This window comes from Mastacembelus armatus, chromosome 10, assembly GCF_900324485.2.
Source record: "Mastacembelus armatus chromosome 10, fMasArm1.2, whole genome shotgun sequence".
NCBI lineage: Eukaryota > Metazoa > Chordata > Actinopteri > Synbranchiformes > Mastacembelidae > Mastacembelus > Mastacembelus armatus.
Genome location: NC_046642.1, coordinates 18,179,760 through 18,207,747, shown reverse-complemented (window position 1 = coordinate 18,207,747; position 27,988 = coordinate 18,179,760). Strand labels below are relative to the sequence as shown.

General features: G+C 41.5%; 1 protein-coding gene across 1 annotated transcript in view; it reads right to left on the bottom strand.

Moving 5' to 3' along the window:
* efnb1 (ephrin-B1) overlaps window positions 1-27,988 on the bottom strand; it is a 58,500-nt gene that overhangs the window by 5,918 nt on the left and 24,594 nt on the right. The window contains exons 3-4 of the mRNA XM_026330132.1: window positions 5,671-5,763; window positions 451-567 (exon numbers count right to left, since the gene is read on the bottom strand). Of these exons, the coding sequence (XP_026185917.1) occupies window positions 451-567; window positions 5,671-5,763 (210 nt within the window). The remainder of the gene's footprint in view (window positions 1-450; window positions 568-5,670; window positions 5,764-27,988) is intronic.

The window sequence follows — 27,988 nt, the reverse complement described above, 5'->3', positions numbered from 1 at the left end:
AATATAATAAAAGAAGTGTGTCTTTGAGTCTCCTTGGGTGCGGCACACCCTCTGTGTACAGTATGAATAAGTGAAGTGACTCAGGGTGAGTTGGATTTGTTTTGGGTGGGGTTTCGTACTGTTTTATTGCAAGCTGCCTTTTGGTGAGAATTATTTTATTCTGTACAGGACAGTCTTTACACTTATTTTAGCATGTTGACCCGCAAAAATCAAAGTACTGCCTGTGGCATGAAAAAGCCATATGAGGAAATGCAACCATGATTTTTATTTTCCCTTTTCAGGCTAAATGTGATTAATTATTAGCAGAATCCCTGAGGCTGTGAATATTTGTATTATAAATTCCTTTTATTTTACTAAAATATTTGCACTCTAGAATCTAGAAAAGCATTAGAGAGAAGAGAGTTTAAGAGGCAGCTTATCGGACTAAAGTTGGTCTATCAATGTTCTCACCAGGGTTTTGTGGTATCTCGGGTCCAATTGGGCCCTGGATAGGCGGACTGGGGCTGGATTCCGGTATGGCGTTGTCTTCTGGAGCCTCTGGTGCCACAGGGTTTGCTGCATTTGGGACTGTGTGGGGAAAAGAAACACACAGAAACTCAGCCTTGGTGAGCTGAACTGCAATGACTTGTTCCTCTGCATAGGCAGGCATTATTCTGTATTATCTTTTATATTTATCTTTTATACACAGAGACAGTTATTTTTGCAAGTGTTGGAAGCATCTCAGAAGTGAAAATGAAAGCTCAGAAAGAGAAAGGACAATCTTGCGAACGTCTGTGAAACACACCAGTATTCCTGTCCTGTCAGAAAAAATGAGCACACATCAACATCAGCAGCTCCTTCAGCAAACACTCAGACAGGCATTTCCAACACTCTCATGACTGTGAGTGTTGGAAATGCCACTAACACACATGTGCGTGCACACATGCACACACCTAGAATATACTTACAATACACTTAGGCCTAGCAGAATGAGGATAAAGCACTTATATATTAACTTTTTATTGTTTTACATTATTCATCACGTTAAAAGGCTATAATATGCCTTATTTATTGCTCTGGCTTTAACTCTGCCTGAGAGAGGCACACTTCTGAAGAAGAGAGAACTGGAAGACAAGAAGACAGGAAGGGGGGGGGGCAAGGAGAGGAGGGGTAGAAGAGGAGGGAGTTGCATAAGCTCTGAGGGGAACGTAAAGGAAACAGACAGTTTATCTGACTGTCTCTTGCGATTTCAGCACATGAACTTTAATGTCTTTGTGTGGTAAACGCTGGCGGGCCAGTGGTGTGGCGTTCACAAGGGCAGGGCCGTCAGACGGAAGACAATCAAACTATTACGGAAGCCGGTCAGATGGATTCCACAGAATGCTATCAGATGCCTCTCCTCTATCAGCATTGTCTACATCTGCCTGAAGGCCCGCTCAAGGGGAGTAGGTGAGAAATAGAAAGAAGGGAATGCAGGGAAGCAATTTACATTTGAGTCCCTCACTTTGTGTGGTGTGTGTGGCCATGCGTATGTATGTGTGTGTGCATGTGAGTGCGTGTGTCAAAAGGGCCAGCAGGCTATTTTCTATTTCCACCCTGGCTTAGTCCAGACCAGTGGAGGGAAGTGATTTGGGTGTGGGACGTCTAGCAGATTTGACTGACAAAAAATAAGAAAACAGGAGGAAAAGATCAAGAAATAGAGGAGCATGCTTTTATGGCAGTGTCAACTTATTCTTTTGTTTTTTTGTTTTTTTTTTTATGCCATTTGGTGAACAAAACCACATCATCTATTATTATCTATCTTCTCTGTGTCCAGACCACCACATTGCTCAATACTGACTGCAGCTGTGGTGAACCTAGCCGTGAGCTGTTGCGTGCCATCAATAATTGATGAGGAGAGACAGGAGTGAGAAGTGGGAACATTCACGCATAGCAGATGATATGTGAGGACATGGTGATCTGATTCACTCCGTGCATATAGCCCCAACAGTGTGTCAACCACTGAGCATGTGCGGGAACCGTTGTAATGTTCTGACCCATTTTTCCGTATGTACTGCTGACATTTCCCTTAGCTATGCAGACACCAACTACCTCAGAACTGCCAACCCACCAGAAGGAGGGAGAAGGCGGGGCAGGAGAGTGAGGGCTCTGAGGATGAGAGTAAGGCAGACAATGATCGAGGAAGAGAGAGATAGATGTGTTGGCAGAGGTACAGGGAAAGAAAATAGAGGGGTGAGGGGGATGCATGGAACACTGTGAGTCAACATATTTCTAAAGAGCACAGTGACATGAACGTGATGAAGGGGGGAGAGAAGGCTGAACAGCAACAGATGTATAAAATATGGGCTCACTGTATTTCCCCTTTAATCAATTTCTCTTCCGTTCACATTTTATACAGAGACAATAGACGGAACATGAGGCATTTAAAGTACAATCAGACACTGACGTGTCAGGGTGCATAATTTCCCATAAACAGATGATTCAACATGATTGCGCCCCAGGAGTGTCACAACAATGAAATGCAAATGTAACATTAAAAGAATGTGCACATTTCTGCAAACTGGTTTGAGTCACCAAAATGTAATCCAGTGCAAATTGTGAAATGGGACATATGGGAAGATCTTGGGACTTGGACAGAGGAGGTGTTGGCAATCAACTGCAGAAACAGAGGAGACATGGCTTAAACACAATAGTGTCTGGGGTCAGAGCCAAACAGAGCCCAGGTTTTCTTTCCTTCTTTTTTATTTTTTCAACAACTAGCGTGGTGTAAAGATGCAAATTAAGAGTGTTTTCATCATTAATTCATCTTTGGAGATTTTTTATTTTTTTTTCCAATCAACTGTTAATAGGTTATAATGCCCATGACACATTTTCCATTTCTGATTAAATAAAACAGATCACAGCAAGTGCACACTTTTTTGATTAATAAATAACTGTATAAATAAGTAATCTAAAAATGAGTTTTCTGTTTACCCTTCATTAAACAAAACCTTTCAGCACTAGTTGGGTCCACTGATAATACCAGTATATACCAAGGGCAGCAATTTATAGCACTTCTATGGTAACTAGAGCTGAAATGATTAATGAAACATTTCTTTTTAATGTTTTGTTCCTTTCTTTGGATAATATGGTAAACTGTATATCTTTGAGTTTTGGTGGAGGAAGTAAAAGTCGCAACACTACACTGTAAAAGTGCTACAATAAAAAAGCCCAGAATTGAAACAGTTTTGTAGTATATATAAGTTATAAATACACTACATACCTTTACTTAAGTAAGGCATAAAATTAGCAAAATGCACTGAAGTATCAAATAAAAAATTTACTCTGTGGAAAAAAGGGCCTCTGTGAATGTTACAATGTTCTGTGTCATATTATTTGATTATTAGAGAGTAAAGAGAGTAAATCATCAGAATAATAATGGTCATTGCAGCCCTAATAGTGACAGCTTTATGTTTACATTTCATTAGAGAACAGTTACCTGGAAACTGAACCCAGCAGTCTGATCAAAGTTTGTGTCAGTGCTCTAAATTCTCAGCCTTTCTTCAAATAGTTACTGGGTTGGCTGGGCACATTTTACATCAAAAATTCCACCCACAGAAATAGTTTCAAAAGCAGTAGCAGCTGGGCCAACAGCATCTTTTCTAACAAGGTTTTTAGGGCACACTGATTGTGAGTGACAGTTCACTTTGGACCGTTTTGGGAAATGAATGCGTGGCTCTGGCGAAATTGAGGAACAGCCGGCAGCGACAGAAACACACATGAGCTGAGAGGAACTTTCCTAGAACTTTCCTCGAATAAGACATTTCCTTTCAACTTTCATTAATGTGAGTCCAGGGATTTGTTTTCCTTTTTTTCTGCCGTTTAATAGTTTAGTGTAAAAGCTTGTTTTGCTTGCACCCGTGCAGCTGTGCTGTCATTTTGGCGATTGTGCTGCAGTCCCTGGCTGTCGGATACTCAAATTGACCTACATGGAAAGATAATGTAATGCCTGTCTCTTTCCAAGGTGGTTGTGGGTATTTTTCATTGTGTCTGCTGAATTTGTTCCGACTCAGACCTTGCTAGCATCAGCAGCTTGTTAGCTTCTATTCTTCCACCGGCTGCCAGGATACATTGCTGTCATATCACAAGCCAACATTCAAATTTCTGCACAGAAATTTGCAGACACACACACACACTCTCGCCGCAGGTTTCTCAGCAAGTCTCAGTTTATATTTGACAAGTTGAGATCCAGCTTTTAAACTGGAATCAGATCATCGTGGCGGGCAGATGTTCTTCTCAGATGGTGGTTGGTGTCTGTTTTGGTCAAAACAACCACAGTGAGGATGGGGGGGAATGTTTACAGAGTGACACATCTGTGTACTGTATGCTGTCAAATTCAGGATATAGACATCCACATATGGAGTAAAATACTGCCTAAAATTGAAACATAGGATGCAAACCAAATGTTGTGTCCAAGGATATCCAAACAATGTCCGCTTGTTTACTTCCAGCATTTTTAGATGACTTACCCTGACCACGCTCTAAAACACCAATTTTAAACATATTTTGATTCTGTGATTTCTCCATAAGAATCGGATTAAGAAACAGCTGAGAAACATCAGAAGATGAAGTGGAATCATGCTTTTTAGTCATATGTTATTTTCTCTGTGATCTCATTTTTACACTATTTGCACAAACTGTTTATGTATAAAAAGATGTATTCAAAACTACTGTATATGGCTAATAGATGTGGCCAATATGGCAACAATCCTCTGTTGCAGTATATGTAATCTGACACTGAAACAGATCATGATTCAGCTGAGACACTAACCAGATGGGAAGCAGGGCACTTTATCACACCGAAGCGAAAATCCTGTAAATCCAATAATGCAGTCCACGAATATTGATTTGCAATATTGCCTGCAATAATCTAATACAACTAGAGGTAATAAAGGGACAGTTACAACAGTAACTCTTTGTTATTGTGACGCATGTATAACTGGTGTGTTAAGAGGTAAATGTTTGACAGCACACACAGTTGTAATCATAACATAACATATAAAACATAATACATAATATAACATAACTTTACAATTTATATGTATATATATATATATATATATATGTATATAAATTGTTTTGTTTTTTTTACATACAAATTGTATTATATTCAAGAATAAAGTGCTTGATATTGCTATTGTTATGTTTGTTTATATTTATTGAGGAATTCTTTATTCTCCATGCCACCTTAGCTTGTTAGTTGTCGACATCATTAATCATTAAATATGATCACAGAAATGTTACACTGCAAGATAAAAAAAAAAAGTAATTTAACTACTTCAAGGTTAAGTGTTAAGTGAGTTACTCTAAAGTCTTTGACACAATGCTTAACTTTTTTAAATTATATTCTTCTTGATTAATTAAGGTTGACAACAGAATTTTCTAAAATTCATTCTTGAACAATTTTATTATTTCACTGTTATATGACACCACTCTAAAACGATAGCTCAAATTTATGTAATGCCACTAGTCTAATCATTTCATATCACAACTTCACAGTTCTACAGAGCAGGTCTTGTCAGATGCCAGTGGCAGACAAAGTCACGCTAGACACACATGGCGATAAATGAAAAATGTCACCCCAAAGTGAAACATGGCTTTAAGGCAGCAGCACTGTATTGCGTTTTACTTGTGAGGTGAGAGCACATTTACCTTGCCCGACTTTCATGATGACTTTCATGGCTCGGCTCTTGCACACGCCTCCCTCCCGGTTCTCCAGGCCCTCGACTGTACCGTTGGAGGTTGCTGGAGAAGGAGAAAGAGGAGAGATTGGTGGAGGGTAAAGAGAGGAAGAGTAGGTGAAGAGGAGAAAGAGAAGGATAGAGGATGACACACTGGTTAATGAGCACGTCCATAACGCACAGAACTAATCAATATTTACGACAAGCACTGATTAGCTGTTCCAGCGATTAGCCATTCTCACCCTCAATCAACTGCCAGCTCCTCTCAACGGTGTCTCTCATTAACACAATAAAGTGAAGTCAAATGAATGGAACAACATTAGAGCCTACAGAGGGAGGGTGGGCGCTGAGGTGGAGAGGAGGAACATGGTCAGACCCCTGGATGTGTGTGTGTGTGTGTGTGTGTGTGTGTGCTTTCTGTCTGCGCATAGTTTAGCAGTGAGACATGCCAGCAAGAGTTCCAGCTGCTTGCCAAGTCCTCGAGCAGCTTACTCCCTCTGAGCCACATGTGTCATTACTTGCTGGTAGTGCTGAGAGCTAAATGCCTCCACTAATGTTTGTGCTTGCATGTGGTTGTGCGTCCATTTATATATTAAGTGTGTGTGTCAGCTTCTCTTCATTTGTTTTAAAGTGTGTGTTCTGCCTGCTGACTTGAGTGAGGAGATCTGGGTCGAGGGTTGTTTATTCAATGTCACATTCACTTCAGACGCTGTGACACAACTGGCTGTCTATTCCAGGGTCCATGATAATGACCTAGGGAGACAGAGTGTGACTCTGACCTTAACACTGAGCAGCTAAGCATACACTACTTGCATGAATGTGTGTGTGGGCGTGTGCCCCTGTGGGCGCAAGCGATGGCAGCTCTAATTTTGGAATTCCCCAAATACTCTCCATCTCCGCTTAGTCTGCTGTTTTAACTCACTCCCTTCCTCTGAAATGCTTTTGTTTCTCTTCCTTGCATTATCCGCCTTGGTCTCTCGCTCTCGCTCTCTCTCTCTCTCTGCTTTTTCACTCACTTCATTTAGTTTTTTTTTTTTTTATCTGCGCTATCTGGCTCTACCCCTCCCCTTCCCTCCCTCTTAACTCAATGACCATCTCCCTGGGTGATTGCTTCAGATGGCACCCTCATTATGATGAGATAGTCTTGGAGAGGGTGCTTATCTAATGATGATACAAACAGAAAGTCTGTTACAGACAGAGGGGTGGGTGGGTCCAAACAATGCACTTCAAACACTGAAGTTCCTACTTCTCTGCTATGGTGTATCAATGTTTTTACATGCATTTCCTTGCTACCAAACTGATGTTATATCAAGCGGTGTTGAAATCTGGCTCTGCAGCTATAGAAAAAGCTCATCTAGTTGATTCATGCCTTGTCATTCCTAAGTATTATTAATGCTGACATTTTGTTGCCCTGTGGGATTTCAGCTTTGTACTCCAGTGAAATTGAAGAAAACTAAATAATGAATTCCACTAATATTATGTTACATTATCAGATCATACTCAGGCTCTAAATTACAGAGAACCACAACATTTTGTTAGTGTGGCCGGGGTATGTGATAATTTGTGAGAATGATTGTGATAACATTGTGTCAGGAGCTCTTTGGCAAATTCCCCCACCATAGATTCAACACAACTGAGGGAACGGGACACTGAAATATATACGAGGGGCCAGGGGAGCCGAACACAGCGCAGGAACAAAAAGATTTGAAATTTACGTGGGACATTAATGTGAATGAACACTCAAGGCAAAGTGACTCCTATGATTTATGTAAAGTCTTTGCAGAGAGCATGTCTGTGCTACAGGGAACATTCAAAGACAGTGAGGTGAACAGGCCTGTTTCCAGTCTTAAAGGCACACTGTCTCACAGCTTGAACGGCATACTGCCACAAGTGCTAACCTCCTCCTGCTATTTTTCCACCTAATTTCTCCACTTCTTTTAATTTTTAAATTTCCAGGGCAAGGTTATACAAAAATGAGCTCTTTGAAGATGGAGCTCAAAGGCGCTTGAATAATCTGACTAAGAGTGAGCATCATGCTATGAATTTTATATCCACTCGGGGAGAGCAAATCTTCTCAGTGTTAACTTACTTCTGTCATCTAAATTAACTATTTCTTCAGGCTGGCTGAACAGGCTCGTGCATTGCTGATGTGGCATGATGATAAGTTGGGCCTTTGAGGCTTCTGTTTGGGCGAACAACTGAAAGAGAGCTGGATTTACAAAGAGGTGATCACCTCATGTGCTGTTTGTATTCAGGCTATTTAAAACGTCAAATAATTCAACTACATTACTGTACCTCTGGAAAAGCATAATCCGATTAACTGTGTCCAATTTTAACCACATTTCCGTATATGAATCCATATTTTAACTGAAGGAAATCAACTACAAAAACAACTGTTGAGTGCATTAAAAATGTGTGGTAAAACTCCCAGCCTGTTACTATGAGCACCACACACCCCTTTGTTTGTCATTTTAACCCTTACCATAGACCAGTATTTTCTTCTATCATGTCAGAGTTCACTGAAAAAAAGATGATTGCCAGGAAACCACATTTGTCAAAGTCCCTATCCCTACTCCACCACAAGGACACACTGCCAGCTTGCGTTTTTTTTAATCTAAAAGCATCTCACTCACTCAGTCTCCTTTTTTCACTCAGTTTCTCCTCCTTCTCTAACCCTCTCTCTCGTTTCATCCCTGCGTACTGACGTTAATCCAAATCTGGATTTTCAGATATTAAAAGGCCGACGGTCATGTCGTGTTTTGGAAAGAGGAAACTGGGGAATTGGGTCTTCCTGTGTGTCTCGGTGGAGATAAAAACACAAGGGGATAAAGCAACGACAGGACGGAGAACAAAGACAGTCCCAGTCTGCTGCTAATGATTTAGTGGAACAAACCAGTTCAGAACGCTAGAGGTCCAAAATACAAAAAGAACTGGTCATTGCATGAAGGAATGTTGCTTTTTTTAATAAAGCGGTCTGCTCCAAAGAGGGTTTTTTTGTATGATTTAGGGCCCTCTTTGTGGGTGTGGATCACTGGCCGCAGAGTTACTAGTGGGAGAACAAAAGATCTACAGCTGCTGAAGTCATAAGAGAAACCAGGTGCCAAATGTTGATGTTGGGAAATATCTACAGTACAAATGTATCAGCCAGGAGAAAGCCTTACAGGGGAAAGAGCTGGCCTGCAACAAAAGCTCCTGTTCCAATTCTACACACATACCACTACTGCTAGCACATTAACATGCATATATGATTGTGCGCACTTACATATACACAAATGCAGATTTCACAAGGTCATTCGGGGCAGAGTGGAAGGACTGCTCCCCGAGGTGCCACGAGGAGAAGAGTGGGAGATGTGTGAGAGACGCTGTGCTGCCTGGGACAACACAAGCTAAGGCTAGAGTGCGATGCGGTGGTCTATATTTATTCTCAGGTCTGCTAAATGAGGTCACTCAGGTGGTCCTGCTGAATACATTCTCCATCTCCATCATGAATCATCTGCTGCTTATTATTCCTGTCCAGCCCAGGGGGACTTGCTTTCATACAGCGCAATGGGCTGTGTGTACATGTGTGCATGGGCTCCCATGTCTACGCATGGACGTGCGCGCCCACGTGCGCAACAACTGCCCAAAGCACTGAACGAGGGGGATAGATGCAGCCCATGTGACAGACAGAGATCAGGTTGTTTAATGAGAAAGTGGATGAGAGGTGACATTCATTGGCTACCTTTCACACACACTCACACTCTCTCTCTCTCTCTCTCTGTCTTACACACACACACACACACACACACACACACACACACACACACACACCATTCTCCACAGCATGCAGATTTCCACTTAGACGAGCTGAGCAGGTACCGTGTAGTCACAGGAACAACCGGTAATAACATCTACATTTTCCATAGAAATATATATTTAAATACATTAACAGGCTCAACCACGATCTGATCACTCACACTTCACTTCATCAAGGAAAAACAACACCACACAGAGCTGTTTCATCCATTTGAGGCAAAGCAGGGAGCTAAACACAGCCTGTCAGGTATGTGTGTCTGTATCAAACAGAGCGTCACAATGGGAATGGCTATTTCTCATACCTGCAATTTTCCTATCTTGGTTTTTGTTTACATTAGCAAACCGGAGTCAAAGTGGGGTGAAAGAAAAGAGAGCCTATTTGCACAAAATATTTCACTCCTGAATGAGCACAGAGAGGGTTAGATTAGGTTTATGGGCCTGATTCCAGAGATAACCCTCACCAGTAGAGCTGGCATGCATGCAAGCATGCATGTACGTGCACACGCACACAAACACATACAGTGAGGTTGGCAGACTGGAATAATACCGGGGGATCTAGATGTTTGCACTTTGAACCTTTTCTAATCCAGAGTATTAGGGCATGGCTAAGGCCTGATTATGGCAGAATGAAATGGATCTAAATAGATGTCCCAGCCCATCAGCCCTCAATTTCTTTGTCCTAGAAATAGAAATGGAAATCAGCAATCAACCTCTAGTCTCTCTCTTGCATTTTTCCCATGTAGCCTCCTCTGCAGGTTTGGCGTCAGCAAAGAAAATTTATTCAGACTTTTCAGATCGTCTCAGATGAATTAGGCACGCTCAGCTCGCCCAATGTTGTCTTCTCGTATTTCTTTTCAATAATCAAAGCTGGCAAACAATATAAAATAGCCATATCCTCGATGCTAGCGCCACACATTTTTCATGCTAGTTTGAAAATTCAATATTGAGGTTAAAATAAATGTGGTTTTGAGTAATGTGTGTGGACACAGCTGATTTTCTCATCTGCATGCTCAACGACAGTACTTTTTCCCCCAGTTGTTTTTGCATCACTATGTAGCAGCTATAATATTGTCCCCTGTTGCCTGTTCCCAGGAGCCACTTTGCTGAATGTACGGTAAGCAGGTAGTAGCATTAGTGTCAAGGTTTAAGGTGGTTAGCCACCTAGTGCACACATCTGTTGCTCAGATCACTGCTTCAGCATGCAACCGAGAGGGGGTGCTCCTCTCCTGTGTCCTGATTAGATTGCTCTCTGCTGTCTGTCTGTCTGTCTGTCTGTCTGTCTGTCTGTCTCTGTCTCTCACACACACACACAAAAGCAAACCATGCACATCTGCACACACACAAATACATCCATACTCAAAATGGTTGAGAGACAAAAAACAGACAAGTAAGCACTTGCACCCACAAAAACGAACACACACTGAAGCAGACACATATACATGCACACACACACTCACACACACACACTCACACACTCAACACACTCACTCACACACACACATTGGCTGCCTGTGTAGCCAGCAGATCAGGCAGGACTTAAGAGCTCCTCCAGTACTGAAATTACAGGGTACCTCTAAATCCTCCCAGCAGAGAGCACCATGGGATAGTGCAGGGTGGGTGGTGCTGCGGCGGGGGTAAAGGAGGGAGGTCAAGGGGAGAGGTGTGATTGAGGGTGAGGTGTTTAGAGAGGGAATGGAAAGAAGAGTTCAGGGTGAGGAGGCGAAGAAGAGGAAGCAGGAGATTCCTGTTTTTTTGAAGGCGAGAGATTGTGTGAGCTGGAGAGGAGTGAGACTTGATCTGTCTGAAGTGTGCTTGCATGTCTGTGTGTGTTGTGTGTGTTGTGTGTGTGTGTGTGTGTGTGTGTGTGTGTGTGTGGAGGGGTGATTGTGGGTGTGTTCAAATGTCTGTGAGGGAATATGGAAGGAGGTGATGAGGTGAGGAAGGAGTTGAGAGGAGGAGGAAGAGAGCACAGTTTGGAAAGAAGAAGAGGTGGGAGGTGATCTCCATCTAAAGCAGAGTAAGTATGTGTGTGGTGGATTGTGTGCGTGCGAGTGTATGTGACTGTGTCTACCAGTTTGCACCTCTCACTCACACTCACTGCTCCTCTTACACTTACTCTGGAGTTTCTTGTGCATGTGTTTTGGCCTCTGTGCAACTGTGTGCATTCGAACATCTTTGTCAACTTGTGTGTACATTCATGTGCAAACTTGGACAGTACATGACGGTGAATTAGTATGTCCGCATGTGTGCAAATATGTGTTATATTTTGTGTATGTATATGTGTGTGCTGCTCCTGCACATCAGTCAACACAGACCCAGATTACCGAGCCAAAGGTTGGGCACTGTAAACTTCCGTTACTAGTACTGTTGGGCTGGTGCTTCAAGACTATTAATGACAGCTTTTAACCTCTGCTGAGGACCTGTCAGCAGCTCTCAAAGTGTGAGCGTGGGTCTGTACAACACTTAGAGTCTGCAGACACAGAGAGCTTCTGCATCATTTAGCTGTGGGTGTCTGCGTGTCACCTCGCCGGTGTATCCGACGGGGCAGAGCTTTTACACTGCCGCACTTTCCACTCCCCATTTCCCAACTCAGCATGTTGCAAAACCCCATGCTCCTATACTTCGCTGTGTATCCACGTGCACATACACACAGGCAAAGGCAGAAGCTGACATTGTCCAAAACACATAAAATTGCATGTGCACATGGGGAATTTTCCCATAAACACAGTCACACCTACACAGAAACAAACAAAAGCACACACGTGGTGCAGGCCGTCTGTCGGATCAGTAGGAGAAAAAGGATGCAGAATAACAGGAGGACCTTGGGGAGAAGAGCAAGTCATCTGTCTCAAACATGAACAGACTGAGCATACTCCAACATGACAGATGCAGACAGACTCATCTTAGAGCACATCACATCCTCAACCTTTCTCCTCTACCCCAGGCCGCCCACCTCCCTTCCACACAGACACACACAAACACACACAAAAGGAAGGAGGCCTGCTCAAAATGTGCATGCACAATCCTCATTCAAAACGCTGCATAATCTAATAGGTGCGCACCAGGGCAGTGTAGATCATGAAATTCACGGTCAATTGGCACAATTAAACAGTGTAACCTGAGGGACAGGGGGCTTACAGCATATAATATTATAATCTGTTGCATACAGTATTAAAGTTATGAGAAGCAACGACAGCAGCCGAAGCACCCCACACTCACACAGCCTACCAGGGCTCTGCTGCTTCAAATATGGAACATTTTTAGATATTAGCTATTTTAACTTTACCAGCTATTTCAGCTATAATCTGTTGTGTGGAAAAGTTGTCAGTAGCCCACACAACCCTCCCTAATGACAGAGTAGCTAATTGGCTGTAATGGCTCTTTTCACCGATATCATCGAGTTGCAGCCGCAGAAAACCTCAGCAGTTTTACACATATCACATGCAGGGAAAAGCAGCCCGAAGAAAAAGCCTACAGTAACTCTTTATGCTTCAGATGACCAGCAGTTGTATATATATATATATATATATATATATATATATATATATATATATATATATATATATATATATATATATATAATGACATTTTTTTCTTTGTTTGCTGTAAAAGTCGCTCTCCCTCAATTAGATGATTATTTTTCAAATCTGGCACAGCCTTACTGAGCACATACACATTAACACCCTTGAATACATAAAACTAACAGGTGAACAAACACGCCCCACACAAAAACACCCAGCGCACACATATATGCACACACTTGCCTCTGAACTCCCTCCTCAGACAGCGCATCATTTGACTAATAGTGGTTGAAATATTGCATGTTCAGAGAAATAAGCAGAGGGAAAACTGGGTCAGATGCTAAAGGTTAGAAGAGATGCAACACATGCTGAGGCACATGGACAGACAGACAGACAGACAGACACACACACACACACACACACACACACACAGTTAAACATGAGCTGAAAAGCTAAAGGTTAATATTGCTCATGTGGGAGTTGCTGAGTTACTGTTTATCTCGCTCTTAACCAGTGCATGTGTGTGCATGGGGCTTGTTTGTGCTCTTACGTGTGTAGTGAACGAGTACACCGAGTCTGATCCTTGTTAAAGACAGAGGGGAGTTACACATTAGTGTTTGATTAATCCATCACTGGCCATGTGTTTGCACAGAAAATAGTGGGCGAGATGCCCACGCTTGTCGAGCAACTGCCCATTAATCCAAATCAACAATCCGTCAACATGAATTCATCTACTCCTGTATTTCTGTTCTTACTTACATCTAACACACTCGTTTTTGATCCATTCTAATATGATACATTCTGGGAATGTTCTACACAAAGGAATGGAGTGTATTATTTAAGTGTCATTATCTATTAACCATCATTTTATGCTGGAGACAATGCCAAGAGAAATGGGGGACAAAAGAGACAAGCATCTGTTGAGATTATTAAGAGTTACTGTCCTGAAATTAACTACTCAGAAGTGGCTGCAAAAATATGCCCATAACATAGAAAACCTTTATTTTGTATTATAAAAAATGGATTAAATATTTGAATTATATACTACAAAATCATAAACGAGAGTTTTATTTAGTTATACATGTATATTTTAAATCTCTTGTTCTTCTATTGAATTTACTTTACTACAAATGAGCCTGCACATTGAATTAGACACTTTCCAGTAGCTAAAAAAGTATTTTCTAATTATGTAAATGCAGCATTATTGGGATTGATGTTGTGGATAATATTAATAAAAAGTGAACCAATGGAGGGCTCTTGCTGTGACACAGCTACAGGCAATGGAGCCTTAGACATGAAGCTTAGCAGTGCATAAATGATTTATTATTTAAGTTTTTTCCAACCTTATGGCTTATAGCTCTTTATTCATAATGAAAAAAAACATTGAGAATAACGGAACAAATATTTTCATGTGACCCCTTAGATTTTTTCTTAGGACCATTTTTTTGGGTCCCCACCAACTGGCTGTGAATCACATTTTTCTGCACTTTTTTTTTAGCAGATCAGAGAGCTGATTATTTGATAGGCTGTGAAGGACAAGCTCTAATTACAGTGTAGCTGAATAATAATCTTGCAATATGCCAGAAAGGCGAGCATTCATTTGTACTATGCAATTGCTGTTAAACGTAGATCACTGGCCACTGGCATAAAGCTGATCCCTGAACTGTACTGATACTCAGTACAGTAATACATTTCATGAAAATGTATTGGAAAACTATTTTGCCTCCAAGGCAAAAGGATTCACAACATTCACAACACTCAACAAATTAAACCTTAAATCAAAATAAACTACAGTGTTCTGAGATCCTCCTTAACTGTAATAAAACTTGCAAAATTACAAGTTTGCAGTAAAAAAAAAAAAAAAAAAGAGAGCATTGCTTTGGTTATCCCATTATTGTGTCCATGAAAATGCCTTCTAGCTTAGCCTATTATAAATCCAAGTAGTTCTTTTCTCAAAAACATCCGGTATCAGCTATGTTAGTGGGTGGTATTGGTGTTGTCAGGGTACACAAGTGGAATCAGCTGACAGATGTACACAGAAGGTCTCAGTGAGCTCGTTCCTCAGCAGGAGGCTCAGTGAAGTTTTTGTCTTGCTTCATTTGCACTGATAATCACATGAGGTGAACCAAGGTTCACTCACTAAATCCCACCCGATGATAAAAGTGATCCCCTCTGTCTTTTCTCTGGCATGTGTGGTCATCTGCAAAGGTGATATGGGACTATGGACACCAGAGAGAAGACGGCCTGCTCGACCTGAAGGTCCACAAGCCACAAATCAGCCTGGGCTGCCTGATAAAAGAACCACTGGGCTAGACTGGAATGTGGTGGGAGATAATATTGGCATGTCAAAGGCCACGAGGCTCCAAAAATCTAAACCAACTGAAGAGCTAATCTGTAAGCAAACCCCCCCCATAAGGGAAACCAGAGCCAAAGCCCTGTAACATGTTAGTGAACGACCAGCAGAGGATGAAATATCCCCAGAGAACTCACTGCTTGGGCTGATGCATGTAAAAGATGTGCTTACATGGACTGAGTGTGTGTGTGTGTGTGTGTGTGTGTGTGTGTGGCCAATTATGCAGATGTGTTTAGATGTCTAAGTGTGGCTTCACTGTCTATGTCGAACTCCCACACTGTGTCCATTCATCCTTTGTGAAGAAAGGAGCTACATTTTCTCTGACCTTTTCAATCAACCCTCCAGAAAAGAGTTATGACAACTGAGTCAGCCACGTGCTCCTCAGCACATAAACACATATCAAAGATAGGAAACAAACAAACAAACAATAACTCCTACCACAGACACAGGTCGAATAGGCAATGCAGCATAAGCCCAATGAGATCTTCAATGAAAGACGGAATGGTACAAACATGCAACGTGAAAGGAGAGACAAGGTAAGGCATTATGGCTCAGGTGAGAAAACCGCCTTCAGGGTAGTCAAGCCAAAAAAGTGAAAGATTTAGGGCGGCAGCTAAAATTTTTAATGAAAATGATTTTATTTTTTGTATTAACTTAGTTAACTTAGTTTACAAGATGCCAGAAACAAATAAAAAACTAACAGAACACACACCGACGTTCCCAAATGTCTGAGTACCAAGCCCAAACCCAAAACGATTTCATTTACAGTCCTTTAAAACACAGAAAAGGAGCAAATCTTCACATTTGAGAGGTTGCAATAAGCAGATGATTGGCATTTCTGCTTGATGAATGTCTCTAACGAATAACTGACAAATCATTTCACCACTAGTGAGATTACAGTGCAGAGAGACAGTGAAGACAGTTGATGGATGCAGAGAGAGAGATGTCAGAGACAGAGCGAGAGACAGAGAATGTACTTGTTATAGACGAGAGAGTCAATGTCAGCCCATCTGTTGTCCGCAAAAACAAAATCTGCAAAAGGCAGAACAAAGACAGGGATAGAGAGCACAAGAGAGAGGACAGTACACAGGTGCATGGGCGTGCACGTGTCCCTGTGACTATGCACCGTATGTGTGAGTCTATGTGCCTAAACCCTGGGGGAATCTCCTGTACCTGCTAACATGGAGGCGACTGAATAAAGCTGACTGCAACCAAAATGGGACCCAAGTCAGTGCGGCTCTAATTTTCACACACTCTCACTCACACTCACACACACGATTACACACACACGCACGCACACACACACACACACACGCACACACACACACACACACACACACACACATACACATGAGAGACACATGGTGACACAGAGACAGGCTGATATATAATAAATGGAGGGTCTTATGAGCTGATGTGTGAAGTGCCAGAGCTCTTTGCACTGCTCCAGACCACAGTGAAGGCTTCTCCAGCTCTGAGGCCAGGCTGCAACACAAGACGCAGGAAAAGAAACACACTTTTCTTCTCTTCCCCTGTTATTCGCCAAAACCCCAATCAGAGAGCACAGCAGACCACAGAGAAAATGCTGCTGATTACATCCTAATACACACAAAGCCAGCAGCTGACACACACACACACACACTGATTACATCCTCTCTGGTCCTCCTCTCTCCTCATCCCTGGTATCGGTTACACGGTAAAGCCATGCTGACCGAGGATCAGTGATTTTTGGCGTAGGGTGGAGAAAGAGTTCGAGAGCTTAACCTCTAGTTTGAGGACAGAGAGAGACTGAGGCTCTGGACCCAGTGCCCCCAGCACAAATAAACAGCTACAACACAAAAATGTCTGGCAGACTCAAAACAATTTCCTGAAGGATCTGTCACTGTGCAGGAAAGATGAGGAAGAGAGAGAAGACGGCAGGGGAGTAAGATCTAAGGAGGAGAGAAAATAGGTGGAATGGCAAGGCAGAGGGAGAGAAAGATTAGGTTGCAGAAGAAAAAAGTGAGAGAGGAACAGAGAGAGAAAGAAATTGGGCCTGTGGGTTTGGAATGGGAGGTAAAATTGTTCCATTGCATCTACAAAAAAAAAAAAAAAAAAAAAAAAAAATCAACTCTCTGCAGCGCAGCCTCAACTCAAACAAAACACGTATTTATTTGAAGACATGAAGTTCTCATTTCAGCACTCATCCATCCATCCATCCATCACGGTTCACATGCATAAACTCTGACAGCACCCACATTCATACACATGGGACTGCTGACTGAAAATATCTTGTGCTCAGCTAACCTACAGTCCTCTTAAATGTGTTAAATGTGCATTAACAAATGCACAACGTATTTAACAGCTTCTACCATGGAAGAGAGGAGGAAAGACATTGCAAACACATTGTATATTTTGTGTGAGCATCTACTTGCATGTACATTTATATATATATATATATATATACACATATATGTGTGTGTGTGTGTGTGTGTGTGTGTGTGTGTGTGTGTATACACATGTATTTATGAATTTTATATGTATATATATTTAGGAATTTGCTTATGTGGCTTTGTGCTTATTTATGCCTGTGTATTTGTGTGCACACTCCTCCTGTCTGTTTGTCTGCTCCTGTTACTGCCTTTCTGTGCCTGTGGTCATGCTGGAATGGAACACGGACATTTTGCCACTAGCTGAATTCACAGAAACGGGCTTGGTCCTGGCCTGCAGAGCAGTATTTAGACTCTGTATTTATGCATTGGACAACCACAGCAATCTCTATCATTGCCTTGTGATTCATTTTGTTTGCTTTGCTCTGCACTGATTCGATTCCATCAAGAAGCTCCTTTTTCTCTCTTGCTCCCCTAAAACCTTTTCCGCAGAAATGTTCACGCCATTCCCAGTCAGAGTTTCATCAGCCACCCCTCAACGTAGCTGACCAAGCATGCAGTGGTTTCCATAGCAAGGATGCAACATTAAAACTAACAACCTCTCTAATTATACATCCATATTTCTCAGATGAGTTTGTGTAAACAAGCTCAGGCTCCAGCTCGGGGAGGCGGACTTCTTGGCAGGCCCCAGCTAAGGGTGCCACTGAATGGCTGCTGGAAAACAAAGCCATTTCAGAGTGTGCCTTGGAAAAGAAAAACCACTGTCCTAGAGCTGGTGGAGAGAGAGAAAGTGTGCTCCATCTGACTGACAGAGAGCTGTGATTGGAGCTCAGCTATTGGCCAGAGAAGAAAGACACTGAGAATATGTGTTGTTGGCAAAGCAGAGGGCAAACAGTCTCAGACATCGCAGATGGAAAGGGAAATTAGCATTTCCAGAGTGTTTTAGATTATGGGCTGTCATTGTTTTATCCTGCGCTTATGTTTTTTTATATAGTGATACACAATTGTCTGGTACAATTTGCCTTATGGACAGTGATGCTCATCTTTTTGTGTCCTACATTTACTTTTCCTAATGACTATGGACTCCACTCCAAACACGCACCGTTCCAGCAGTCTTAGGATGTCTCCTTTCCTTTTGCCTGAAGCTATTTTGGAGTTGCAAAACCACAGAAATGGTTTTCTGCACAGAGGATTAAATTAAAGAAAACCAGGAAGCTACTTTCAACAATTGAAGATAGCTCATAGCGCAGAGAGTCATTCAGCAAATGAGTTTGTGTTAGCTGAGAGGAGGAAAACAAAAACAAAAAAAAAAAAAAAATCAACAGAGCTGTTGTTTCACAAAGTGAGCTCTGTGGTCTCTCGTGGTCTATGTGCTGAGTGGAGATCTAAGCTATCAGTTAACAAAAATGACTTGAACACAGACTTCCCACAGTACCCCCCCACACACACACACACACATGCACACGCACACACATACACATACGTAAACAACTTCCAAACATGAGGGCAGAATAACGGAAGAAAAAAAGGATGGTTAGAGGAGTGGGAGCGAGCAGTGACATAGCAGAAGAGGGAGACGGAGGCCTCGCATGTAGATAAAATATTCTAATAAGATAAGCATGGAGCAGAGCCGAGGAGGGATGAGTGTCTGCGTTTGGAGATCCATGGAACACACTAATTGAGATGAATACATGAATATATCAGCTTCATCTAATAGTGAAGGGTTCAGCCGTAACCATTGGTTACCATTCACATGTACAGCCCACATAGGCAGCCCTCCCTCTTAAAAAAAAAAAAAAAGTCCTTGTGTCCCCCCAACCCACCCTGTGCCTCCCCTACCTCCCAAATCACCCCCACCCACTCTAAACAAACTCCTCTGTAATAAACGAAAGGCAATAACCAGCGACAATAACTCTGTGCCTGCTAACCCTCTGTGAATGAAATATCCAAAGGAGAAGTAGCAAAGGCAGGCTGGATAGATTTGCAAAGCAAGCAGAAAGTCATATATTACACTGGCACTCTAATAAACACTGGGATATATTCACTCACAAAGGGGGGTTAAATCTTCTTATCCCAGGGCCATGCTGCTTCACCGGCGCTAACCTGACCTGTTAGCAGATTTTACTCTGAAAATGAAATCTGCTAAGGCTCATTGATTAGCTGCTTAAAACTGTGATCAGTAACATCAATGACAGCTACTCAGAGTCAACCCACAAGTGATTTTCTACGTGAATCCAGTTCTTAAAGCCTCTTGAAAACATGACATAAACTAAAACAAAATGACTAACAACACAGAATCTAAACCATTTAAAGAACAATTTTGTATAGCAATATCTCCTAGAACCAAAACATTTTTAACCATTTTTCAGCTCTTGCGCTTTTATTAAATCTAAGGATGTATAACATACATTATTACTTTGAGTGAGTGAGTTTTATGCCTGCAATCCAATAAATATGCACTAAAACACTGCTTTTTTTTCCCCCCACAGATGACAAGTATGTGAGAGTCCATAATTGGTGCAAAATAAAAACCCTGCACAGTATCTGCTGTCTGTAATTAAAATATTTCAGAGGAAGGTTACCAGATGTTAACAGTTATTATTCCTCGACAAAAATTCATTGAATTGCAAGTTGGAAATGTGTGAGCTATTTGCATCTCTATAATCTGACATAAAAATGCCTTTGTCTTTTTCAAATGTGCCTCTGACAAATCCAACTGCTATTTTTTTTTTTTTTTTTTTTTGTTATTGGCTTTGATATGATTATGGTGATTTGATGATAAATCTTAAAGATGATATTTAACAGTTTTTTTCTAATCAGGTTACCGTTTTTGCTCTGCATCAAATCAATCTATAAGGCCCCAGTGTTTACATTTATTTGGCCTTTGGTTGTATTTGTGTCAGTGTGGACATGTTCCTGAGCTCACTTGCATTGTTACTGGGAGTACCTGCATGGACACATGCATGTGCAAACATTAAGTGTTTACATCCTCATAAACGTAAGGCAGGGGAGGATCTTGTGATATGTTGCAGGCCAGACCAGGGATTTCTAACTCGACCTTAAATTCTCCCAAGGGCAGGGGAAGATGCTGACTAGGAAAGCAATAGATGCAGATAGTGTAGGATGACTGTCGCCTAGTGAAGGAGGAATGCTCAGGGGGGTGTTTGGAAGGAGGGATGCACAATGTGTAGGTTTGCTGAGTAAATGTAAGAGAGACACAAAGACGAGCCCATGCAAAAAAGCATAAATGTTACTAGATGCCTCCTGACCTGTCATGGGTGAGCACCACAGAAAGATCATTTCACAGTGTCAAATGCAGTTTGTTTGATATATTCTTAGATATTGTTTTCCAAATCAATGACATGTTTAAGTAGCTCAGGAAATACAAACTTTTCCATTACCAAATAATCCTTGAATAATAAAGTGCTTATCAGACACTGTGTTTCCAGACTAACAAAAAAAATAAAGAAAGTTCCACTGGATTTAACAGCAAATTCAAAGAGACTAAGCAACGAGAAAGAAAACGGCTAAGCTGTTTGCTACAAACAGGCATAATAATTCACTGAGGCAATCTTCTGGAGGTAATATAACGCCTGCTCCACCGCAGCATTATTCTGGTGGGAAAGTCAGTGTGTGTCAGAGTCCACGATGGTACACTGAGATGAAGAGTGACAGCTGTCAGGAGGGATCAGGCTTACACTGCCCGCTACACAGGAAATCAAGGCAGAAGAGGAGTGCATGACGACAGACTGCCTCTGTTTACTGCCTCATGGCCTTACCCTTATAGAGAACTGAGACTCACCGGCCCGGCTAACCACCAAAAACATATCACAGAGCAGTCATGGTACATTATTTCAATGAGGAGTGAATGAGAAAGAAAATAGAGGAACTTTCTTTGCTCCGCTGGGGACGTATAAAGACTGTATGTATATGTATATATATATATATATATATATATATATATATATGTGTATATGTATATATGTTTGTGTGTGAGTGGGTATGTATGCTTGTCCCTCTCTTTCCCGCTCTGTTGCTCATTTTCTCCATTATATTTCCTACTCCTTAAAAGCCTCCTGTCTGAAATCACTTCTAACCTGACTCTAGCCCCTAAACACAGCAGAGCCATTTTCCATAAACAGCTAATTCCATACCCCATGTTTAGACAATGCAATGAAAACCAACCAGTTTGTTCACTCGTAAACAGAGTGGGGGTTTGTGGGGGGGCTGATGGACAGCACAGGCTGCTCCTGGTCTGGGCTTTAGATCAGTGCAGCGTTATCATTACTGACCCCCTGCTGTTTTTCCATGACCCCTTGCCCATGAGTTTTGACCTATAACCCCCCATAACTCCTGTCAGAGCCAAGGCGAGATGGACGGTCGAATCAGTGGACTGGAGCCCCTGCGGTGAGACCCAGACACAGGACACACACACAAACAAATATACACACATACACACCATTTGTTGCTTACTTTACCCCACACTTTTTGTTGCTTATTCTACCACATGGAAGGTGCAGAAGGACAGGCCGGGGGATGGGATGATTAAGGAAAAAGGCAAACTGGGCTGCAGTTCAGAGCAGGGACCGGGTGTAGAAGAAAAAAAGCCTGCTGGCAGATTCATTGGAATGTCCACTCCCTATGCATCTTCTTCTCGTCTCAAACAGTGTCTGCCACGTTTCACCGTTAATCAGGTCAGATAAGCTGGGTCTTTATAGGCTGACCAGATTTACACTGCTCTGCTGGCCGGCTGGACTGCATTCCCAGCAGAGATGGTGGGATAACATACTCACATCTTCTGGGTGGGTATAAGCTGGCCTGAAGGGGCCTCAACACATGCATACACACACACACACACACACACACACACACACACACTGGACTCAGTGTTCTCTGTGTCTGTGTTTTCTCTGCAAAATGCACACATTTTACACACATCAAGCAACCACACATAGCTATTATCTAAATGATAGATGAACTGTGTCATGGTGTACGCACAGGCTGCAGTGGAATAAATAAAGCAAGCTTTTCTTGTTGCACAGGACAACAACATTAACATAGTACCAAGACAAATTCTACATCCTATTACTGCTGACACGAGAACGTTACAGTATATGAGCCTAATAATGATCCAGCATCAGGCTGGATCCTGCACAACCAGGGTTTACAGCTGACTCCAGTTTACAGTCTGAAATGCTGCGGAGCAAGTGTTAACTACCCTTATTGCTTGGATAATACACAAGAATAAAGAGACGTATAAAAACCAATTTAACCAAAAGTTGTAATGTTTTCTGCTTTGATGTTGGCTCATACTGTAGTCAAGATGCATGCCCACGCACATGTCACTAATAGACTTAGTTAAAATATTTATGATGTAATCAGGAGACAATGTGTGGAGCAGTCCTGCAAACTGTCGGCTCAAAAAAAACTAAGCAGACGCTGAAAATGCCCAAGGTGTTTTCTAAAGACATGTGGGTGTAATAAAGCTCAAAGAAATATTTCTCAAAGTCCACATGATATGTTGCCCCAAAAATTGTCGCTTGATAACATCACAAGCTTCATGCTTCCCTGCATTCTGGCTTTGAGGGAGAGTTCACAAATATCGACTGCACTGCTACAGATCAAAAGAAAAACATATGTGGGATTTAATTTGGCGAGGATTTTTCCTTCAGATGAAGTGGATACAAAAAAGCTAGTTTTTTAGAACAAAACATACAGTTGCTTGTTGTTTTATTTAAGACAAGAGAAATGTAACTTTATTTTATCTTAAGTACTTGAAACGCTTTGAAAGGCATGAAATAATCCAAAAAAGCATTAAATCCATATTTTAAAAAGATGGCAATGTGAAGCTATGACTATTTAGAGTTTTATGGATATGTAAAAACATTAAAAAAAAAAATATTTATGTTATAGCAGATGTAACAGTATTGTGTATCATGCTTCACAGGAGTAGATTAGTAGTGGATCAGTTTTTTTCTAATGTCCTGCAGGGCCTCTATTGATTTCTGACTGTGCCAGCAGTTCTTTGGCATAAGGCAGCTAGTCGCATGCTGGTTTAAACGTTGCATCTGAAATGCTGGGATCATCTCTGATCATTTAATTCATTCAGAGGAGAATCAATTACAGATGTGGCTGAGTCCCAAGCTGACAGTATCCTCAAACCAGATCAACCACAACACATGTTACGATTTTAGAAAACTCTTCAAGTAATTCCAGGAAATGTGGGAAACAACTAAATGAAGTAAAAACTACATAAGGCCTAGGAACATCTAGAACAACAATCTTTAACTGTCTAGTATTATGAATTGAGCTACGAGTATGTTAGCTTCTGCAGCTATTGAGCTCACAAGATGGAGATACAGCATCTTGGCAGTCTGATGCCTCATGCCCCCAGATGAACTGTAGCTCCACGGCTGCCAGCTTAAACGATAAGGCTGGCATTATTACATAATTCATCACTGTCAACAAATCATATTAAAAAACAAAGCCAACAACATATTTTTGCTGCTCCGCAATCCATTCTGATTTCCCTATCATATCTGAACCGCTAAGCTTATTTGTTCCTCCTGGAGATCAAATCTTTCAAAACACATTACAAACATATAGTTTCTTTTGTTATGTAAAAGATTTTCCTAGCGGTTTTTTTTTTAGTGAACAGTACTCAGCACATGGATGTATGTCTGACTTCTACCAGAGTTTACTAAAGGACAGTTTTGTGCACAACGTATCCGTAGATTAACATGTTTATTAGTACACACGCGTCTTTTTTCGACAGCTACCTTAACCCAGTGCAATATGCTATATGAGGTTTCAGAGGTTATGTGTGTTAGCAGGATAAATTCATTCATTGACGTCCCAGAATGTGTGAGTTCAGCTCCAGAACGCTGCGTCCTGCGACTGGACAGAGTCAGAATTCTAGTGCAGAACTCACACACTGACCTCTCTGCTCATGTGTGACAGGACAATCGTTTGTCTCGGGTCTATCATCACAGTACTGTGAAATTTTCATTGTGGATTTGACAGCTTTGTTTGCTCCTTGTTGTGAAATACGGCTGCAAAATATGAATGGATTTTCTTGAAGGAAGCAGAGGAATCTACAGGCCCATCAGGGTGTGTGAGAGTTTTAGACTTTAAACATTTTCAAATATATTTTAAAAAACAGCTGGAACTGACATTAGAATATTTGTTTCAATATATGATCGGGCTCTGCAGCTTTGCTGGCATATTAAGAGCTACAAATCACAGGTAAGACCTATTATCTTTCCAAGCAGACAGTACTATAAAATGGCAGGTAAACTGTAACAACCTCTTTTTATGCTTAAAGATCACATATCTTCTTCACCTTTTTTAAGATTGCACTGATGAATGAGCTCCTAAAGCTTCAGCAGAAAAACCAGATCCCCTCAGGTGACTGCTGAAGACATGATCAGCCTCATTTTGGAGAAGAGCAAAAGAACACCGAGAGAACAGCGAGTTACTGTGACACAGACAGTCCACCCCTACACCCTGAACTCTTCACATGTCACACCAATCTGTGCCTAATGAAGTAAAGATAAACCTTCTGTTTTGTCTGTTTTAAGGCTTTGGGAGTTTGAACTGGAGGATTTTGATGAAGAGGATGCCAAACCTCTCCTTATGCTGGTAAGACCTGAATCCTGAGAAGATTTACAATAGTTTCTTAGAGTATTCTTATTTTGTCCTTCAAATATCCCATAAAAACTACATTTCACATCCAGTTATTTGTTTCAGGTGTGGGTCGTAAACGTCAGCAATAAAATAAGGGACGCTGAGTTTCAAGCCCAGGTGCTCCTTGAGTCCCCAGAAGCCTTACCTCCTAATTTTCAGTGAGTCACATTTTAGCATACATTTATTCAGTGAAACTACAGGGGTTGTAATATCGCTGTGATATGCTGAATGGTTTTAATCTTCAGTTTAATGAATGTAACCCACAGACATCCTAAAGTGCTCAGCGTGGCTCAAGACTATGCCGAGATCTTGAGAGAGAAGCATCAGGAAGCTCCTAGCTCCAAACTGCTCCGTCCACAATAGGTGGTGTTGGAGGTTGTTCCCAGAGTCCTGCAGGGCTTCTGGGTGCTTTCTTCTCATCCACTCTTAAATATGCCTTCCCAGCAGCTCATCAAACTGTCTGTTGGGGTTACAAAGGCTGTTTTGGACCGGGTCTACATTGCTTTCTCCACTAGAGAACGTCAGGCCACTTTCTCTCGCTCTATCAGAGATGACATGGGCCAGTCTATCCTGACAGAGATCAGACAGATGTACCCACACAATATCTTGGTGAACAGGATCAAGAGCTTTGCATCAGTGCTGATGACTAGTGGGAAAGATTTGTGGGTTTTTTTTTGGCCCAGAGCCCCAAAGTGATGGCTCATCTGCCACCTCCTGCCACTACTCCAGACTGCAATAACTTCAGCCTGGCTGAATCTGAGGAACAGTCACCCTGTCCAGTGAGAAACTTGGCTGGGGTGCCGCTGGCTGCTTCAACACCTCCTGCTGAACCTGAATCTATTACTGAGGGTCAGGCTGGAGGGGAAGGCAGAAAAAAAAGCTCATCCTGGAGAAGGACCCAAAACCAACCACTGAGCCAGACTATGCTGTGGCTCCAGCTCCACTGACACCCCCAGTCAAACCTGCATCTATAATTAAAGTTCAGGCCAAGGGTGATGATAAGGAAAATCCCAGCCACAACAAGGGCCCAAAACTCACCAGAGCACCAGACTCTGTTGTTGCTCCAAGTTTTCTGGCTCCTCAGACCCCTCCTGGTCATCCTGTGGTCATTCCTGCACTGCAGAATAGTTTAGCCACGAACCTGCTTGAAACGAAGCGGCCGTCACCTAGTCCAGAGACAAACTCTTCTGTAGTGCCACCTCTACCAGCTCCTGCTGAACCTACTGCCATTACTAATGTACAGTACAGTGAGGACAGAAATGTAAGCCCCATCCTGGTAGAAGACCCAAAAGCCACCAGGGCACCAGCCTCTGCAGTGGTTCTAGCTTCACCGACTCCACTTAAACCAATCAGAAGTCAATATGGCTACCGAAACGAGCGCTCTGGGCTAGCTCCAGTGGTTCCGTCAACCACCTGCTGTTTTTCTCAACAGTGACATAAATTCACAAATTTTTTTCATCTAGTAAATGAATTGATTCAAAGAAAACATAAACTAGTGTTTGTGTCAAACTGTGTAAATGATTTTCCATTGAAAGCAGGAAAAGTGTTAGATTTTCTTCATTCAAAATGTAATGCTCAGGAACATTGTACATTATAGTCCTAGATTTTATTCTTAGTCCTCTTCTTAAACACCATCTGCTTAGTGAATATCCTCTAATACTTGTTCAGAATATAATTTAAGATGCAAAACTTTTAATCAATAGTTACCTAAAAAAATATCCATGAGCTAGCAGTCATAAGTTACCCAGAAATGTGCAGGATCTGAAAAACTCTTTTCAGATCCTAAACTTCAGTAAACATAATAATACTACAAAAATACTCAGTTAAATGTAAAGATACTACATTTAAAACTAAGTGGATGTGCAGGCAAAATGTACTTACTGTATCGTAATTAAAACACTCACTATGCAGAAGAGCCTCTTTGAAAAATTTCTTGTAGATAATGTCTCATTTTTAGGTCTGTAATTCCCTCATAATTTCCCAGGAATTTTCCATATGTTTGTACTATTACTATTATAGGATTTTTCATCAAAGAAAAGCTACATTATATGTTCCTGTGGCAAATATCTCATTATTGCATGTCCAGCTGACCTGCTGTGCACTGACTAAAAGACTTACTAGGTTGAACTCACAATTAATTGGGAGTCATTTAATGGTGTACTAACCCTGTCGCCATATTCCTATAAGTAGAACCAAATTAAGACATTGTTTTTTTCCAAAAGGCTTAAAATGAACAGATATGACGTGCCTTGGGACACAAAATACATTTTAGAAAAATATTCTAACAATCAAATCAAATCAAATTACAGACCTATAAAATAAAGGATTACCTCATTTATGATAGTACATAATGACGTTGTTATTTTTGCTGGAGCATTAACACATAGGCAGCATTTAAATGTCGAAGCTGCTTGAGGTATAACTAATGTTAACCACATTAAAGTTAAAGTATAAAAATGTGTTCTGAAAAGCAGTAGACAAAAATATAAAATAGAATCAAATGTAAATGAAAATGCTACTTTTCCCTCAATTTAACATTCAAAAGTGATTTTAAAAAAATCCTGA